The sequence below is a fragment of the Nicotiana sylvestris genome, chromosome 1 (assembly GCF_000393655.2).
Source record: "Nicotiana sylvestris chromosome 1, ASM39365v2, whole genome shotgun sequence".
NCBI classification, from domain to species: Eukaryota; Viridiplantae; Streptophyta; class Magnoliopsida; order Solanales; family Solanaceae; genus Nicotiana; species Nicotiana sylvestris.
This window is the reverse complement of record NC_091057.1, coordinates 141,077,912-141,083,455: the sequence shown is the minus strand read 5'-3', so window position 1 is coordinate 141,083,455 and position 5,544 is coordinate 141,077,912. Positions and strand designations below refer to the sequence as shown.

The 5,544-nt window shown below is 34.3% G+C and overlaps 1 protein-coding gene across 1 annotated transcript; it reads left to right on the top strand.

The window, feature by feature from the left end:
• Window positions 1–2,499: 2,499 nt before the first annotated feature.
• On the top strand, window positions 2,500–4,306 carry LOC104248679 (transcription factor bHLH94-like). The gene is made up of 3 exons (XM_009804981.2): window positions 2,500–3,120; window positions 3,542–3,961; window positions 4,079–4,306. The coding sequence occupies exons 1-3, from the start codon at window positions 2,629–2,631 to the stop codon at window positions 4,166–4,168; spliced, it is 1,002 nt and encodes a 333-aa protein (XP_009803283.1). The 5' UTR covers window positions 2,500–2,628; the 3' UTR covers window positions 4,169–4,306.
• Window positions 4,307–5,544: the final 1,238 nt, after the last annotated feature.

Here is a 5,544-nt window from a genome sequence, read left to right as displayed (position 1 = left end):
GTTTTGTAAGAAGTAATCTTTTGATTTGCATTAGGAATCAGAATTGCGAAATCGAAACTCCAATGACAGTCTCTACGAACAACAAAAATCAAGTCTTCAGTAGTCTATGAAGGGAAAACATCGGCACGATCATGAGAGGACATAGAGAAAACCTCGTTCCTACTTGATTCTTTATCGGTATAGAAGGAAAGTTCAGAAGGGATAATCTCGTCTACTGTGGGTTCACGGACTGGCTCATTGGAATCTCTACTTCTAGCAAAATACTTATGAGTAATGAAAGCCCTTGTTCTAGAAGTTGAAGGAGGAGTGGAAATAGGTAGAGAAGAAGAAGAACCTCTAATGGCAACCTACCCAAGACTGCGTAATCGTCCCCCTCTTCTGCTTCTAACAAGAGCAAGGGGAAGTTCAACAACAATAGGAACTTTTCGGGGATTAAGGTTCGCAGAAAACATTGCTGTACGAGGAAGAAGACAAGAATGAATATTCAAATATGGAAAACTTTTATGAGAAAGAAAAGACAAAGGTTATATTTATACTCAAAAGCAACCGTCAAACAAAAAAAGGTAATGATGAGAACGTCATAATGAATACTATCACTTCGTGATTGATGTAAGCCAGAAAAAAGCCTCAAAAGGCGCTGAAGAGTTGCAGAACCAATCAAAAGTCACCACGTGTCACGTGCATTAAATGGAAGTGACATGCGAAGCGTCAGTTTTGTAGAAGTTATAATTATACGAAAAATGGCAGCAAAAAATCCCGTTTTAATGAGATTCACTTTCCAAATATTCAATTGATGAATAAATGGCAAGTAGGGGGACTATATGTATTGGAAAAAAATCAAGTTAACATTTGGAATTAATTATGTGCTGATACGTCAAGACACGTGGATCAATAAAAGAATGATAGTTGGCAAAGAATAGTTGAAGAGATACGAGCCTTAACAGGCACGGACAAAGATTCAAGAAAACAGGAAGGAACGATTACTCGGACCTCTTGGTAATTCGAAGAGACATTGGAGGAATGAACCTAGATAGCAAAAAGTACATATACGTATTATCCATAATTAATGAGCATCAATGATGGAAAACGTTATAGAATCTTCACGAAACAGTTATGATTGTCAATTATAATGTTATATTAATGCCATTAATTGCTCATAATGGCTCTGTTACGAGAGGAAAGGAACGTATTACTTAAAAATAGCTATAAAAGGAGAGAAATAACATTTGTAATGACACAAAATATTATTGGAATACACTGATTTACTTTGCTTTCTTTTACTTATTCAACTATCGTTTATGTCAATTCTTCTTTCCATATTAGATTACCAGTAACCCGAATTCTTCTAAAATTAAGCTTTGACCGAAATTCCTATTTTCTGGTTAAACATTGATCCATTTTAAATAAGTTTTGTAAAAACTAAATTGCAGACTAGAACTTAGAGCTTGCGAGTCAAAGTCTGATCACAAGTTCTAACAGATCGTCACAACTTCTTATGGATGCCCAGAAGCCTTGAGATAATCCAGAGGGGTTAATTAGACGAAAGTGGAAAATACCTTGGGAGTTAGTACCTCTTCTAGTATAATGATGGGTCAAACTTCAATAAAAGAGTTGAGTCCCTAAGGGAGATGACAGTAAAAGCGCATAAACCATTGGCGGTCAAATCACTTTGAATTTTTCCTTAGGTGAATCCCATGTGAAAAGGAAAAATTCGAAATCATGTAAGGGTGAGTTCAAAATTTCATTGTTGAGGTGCATGTTATTAGGTTAAAGCTTTAACAACCCATTTGCAGTTGAGCATTATGGGTTGTGACAAAACTAAAGAATGTGTTTTCATTTTTGCAGAACATACTAGGTAATTAATCTGAATTATTAATGTGTTTAAAATTAAAGTACGAATATCATACTTCGTTAGTTCCGCAGCATTCCACGTAGCATGCAGTGATGTGCTCTATAAGCTAGATGAGTACCATAATTCACCATAGCAGAAAGCTTTCTATGTACCTGGAGATTTACTGGCACATAAGTACGTACTTACCTCATTTATGATTAAAAGTTGATGTAAGCTTTCATGTGAAATGTAAAGAAGAGTGTTTGAATAGTCAAAAAAGTGCTTGCACTTGACGTGAGCTAGTGCTTAGGCTCTTTCGTAGTTATTTATTTAAAATGAAAAATAAAAATCAGTGGGAAACTTGATAAAGAATATAGAAAAGGTGCAATATTTACACTTTCTCAAAAGGGAGTAATTGTTTGATTTTTGGGGCAGCATAGAATGAACAAGTCCTACTATTCAATAGCTATTATACTCGTCTGCTCATAATCTTGTATCCTTATCCTAAGATAAATAGTTCGACGCAAGAATTATTGATATATGGAGTATCTCATGGGGGGGGGGGGGGGGGGGTTATAAATGTGAATATGTTCAAAAGAATTTCACGTGCAATATTCTGTGCATGTGTGGTTGGTCTATATACACTCGAACGCCTTTAAAAGGTGAAATAATTCACCCCAAAAGAACCAAAGGCCATTTTGTAACATTTCTGTCGGATGCTCTGTTACCTTTTGGTCTCTTTCATAACTCAAAAACTGTCATAAACAGACACTCTAGATCGAGTTCATCGTTTAACAATGGCGCTAGAAGCTGTAACACAGCAACAACAATATCTTTACGCCTTGCTAGGAACTGCAAACTGGGACGGTGGCTCTGGCTCTGGTCCTGGTTTTGATTATCACAATAATGAGCCGTTTGAATTTCTTGATAATAATGATCAGAATGTAGGAGCAGCACAAGAGTATGAGGACTACTCGAGTTGGAACTTACCACCTCCATTATTGGTGGATTATTCTCAGAATGATTTTAATCAATGGGGTCAGAATTCTTCCACTTATGTTTTAGACCATAATTTTGCAATCGCAGATCAACTGCCGCAATTGGAGTCTCCAGTTGAAATGTCTAGTACAACTAGACAAAGAAGAAGAAGAACAAGAAGCAAGAAGAATCAAGAAGAGATTGAGAGTCAAAGAATGACTCACATTGCCGTTGAAAGAAATCGTCGAAAACAGATGAATGAGTACCTCTCTGTCCTCCGAACTCTTATGCCTGATTCTTATGTCCAAAGGGTCAGATTCTTCTTCTTAATATTTTGTGTTGAATTATATGGTTACCTCATCTAAAACCGATATGATTTTTTTTTATAATGGTTGGTTGTGAAATTTAAACACACCATCTCTATCTACTTTGATACATTATTAAATTATGTGCCCCTTATCAAAAAGATTAATTAAGCTGCCCAGTAGTAGCGAAGACACGAATTTCCCCAAGGTATTTAAACTTGAAATAAGTAAAAAAATATTCCCCAACAAAGGATGTTATATATATGTGATACACATCTAAAACTATATATATATATAGTGCAATTTTTCGACGAAGGTGGTCAAATATATATTCTTCCTTACTGTCAAGAGATTATACATTTATTTATTTAATTGTGTCTTTAGCATTTTGATACTAAATTATTGATTTTCTTGTTACATAATTAAGGGTGATCAAGCATCAATTGTTAGTGGTGCAATCAACTATGTAAAAGAGCTAGAGCAACAACTGCAATTCCTTTGTGGTCAGAAGCATTTGAATGAGAAAAAATTACAAGATATCAATGGGGAAACTTCTCCGTTTTCTGAGTTCTTCAGCATTCCACAATATTCCACAACCATGACTGCTGCTACTAGTGAAAATAGAGCTTCTGGGAATGAATATTATACTAGGAACCAGCAGCTACCAGCAACAGCTGATATAGAAGTGACAATGGTGGAAAATCATGCAAATCTGAAAATTAGGTCACAAAGGAGACCAAGATTGCTTCCTAGAATAATTTCTGGGCTTGAAAGTCTTAGGCTAAGTGTTCTTCATCTCAATGTTTCAAAAGTTGATCAGTTTGTCCTCTGTTCTCTCAGTTTGAAGGTGAGACTATATATAGAGAAGATTAATTAATTACATATGAGTTAATTAGAAACTTAACGCTAAAAGGAATACTGGAATTTCATGTACTAATAATTATATATGGTGTTGAATTTGCAGGTAGAAGAAGACTGCAAGTTGAGTTCTGTGGAAGACATTGCAGCTGTTGTGAATCAGATTTTAGGTAGGATCCATGAAGAGGCTAATTAGCTTAATGTGAGACTATAAGAATCTTGATTCTCCTATTATATTGCTAATATCTATGTAGAATTAGGAAATATTTGACAATAATCAAAATTTAATTTTGTGGTCACAAATTCTCATTGCATTGTGTATACTGTCGTTTTTAAAAAAAAAAAAATTAAATTCGCTTACCATGTTACTAAACTTGTGATCACTTTATTTAAAAGTTTGAAATACTAAAGACGACCCAATTTTATTTACTTAATTATTATTTCAAGACACGTAATTAGTGGTCGATTGTCTTCATGCGCGTATGCATGGCTTCTAGCCCATTCAATTAACATGTCCAAGATTCATTTAAGTAGAATAATACCACTAGTTAACTAGTTACATTCTTTGGAGGAAAGACAACAAAACTTGGTTTTAACAATGTCTTTTGCCGACTGTTTGACACCATTGCTCTTGACTACCTCCAAGCAGGAGCCGTAATCAATCACTTATTATTCAATCAATTATCGTATAAAGCATTTGTATCTATCTAAATGAAATAAGTTTAATTACAAGCAAAAGTGATCATAGAAACTAAAGAAACATTAATTGTTTGATGCTATCAGTCTATATATAACTCTACTAACAGTAGCAGTTTGTTTTGTATTTTAAGGGGTTGTTAGATTTATCGTTCACCTAAAAGTTACAGGCCTTTTTGAATTTCTTCTCTCTTCCAGACCCTTCTCTTTATTTTCTTCCAATATTCAAGCGCTGATTTTTTTTTTTTTGGTCTAAAACATTGTTAATCAATATTCTGAAGCAGTAGGGGAACCGGGATTTTAACAAGAGGATTTAAAACTTTTGAACTTGGACCTAATATAATTTTTGAAAAAGTTAATATATATAAAAAATTACCTTTTTGCTATTTGCACCGTATAATTTTTCAACGAAAGAAATTCAATTGAACTTCTTCCTTAGGTCTCCGGCGCTGCTCCTAAGTGCTAAGAACACATGTATACAGCTTTCACATATATTTAAATCAGAAACCTTGTGCTTTCTACGCAAGTAATTACTAGTACCTGAACAGAACCTTTCCTTTTCCCTGTTTTTATCCAATATGTGATGATGCTATTATTGACAAACACATTTGCAAAATAGTAAGGGGCCAAACGTGATCCAAAATTAATTGAACCAACCACATTGAACAAAAGTTTAGAATACATCCTCTCTTCTAAAATATTTCAATTGTTCCTATCATGGAACGCATATCTACAAGAGAAGAAAAAGAAGACCAATTCCTTTTTTTGTGTGTGTGTGTTTACGCCAAATCATTAAAGAATAGTACATGTATCTTTTACATGCACTTTATCATCATTTGACCGTAATTAATTAATGTATCTCTTTACCTCAGTATA

Bases quoted from the DNA above. Each gene is read 5' to 3' on its own strand.
- LOC104248679 (XM_009804981.2), top strand. From the start codon at position 2,629: ATGGCGCTAGAAGCTGTAACACAGCAACAACAATATCTTTACGCCTTG. The intron at 3,121-3,541 runs GTCAGATTCTTC...TACATAATTAAG, and splicing joins CTGATTCTTATGTCCAAAGG to GGTGATCAAGCATCAATTGT. The intron at 3,962-4,078 runs GTGAGACTATAT...TTGAATTTGCAG, and splicing joins TCTGTTCTCTCAGTTTGAAG to GTAGAAGAAGACTGCAAGTT.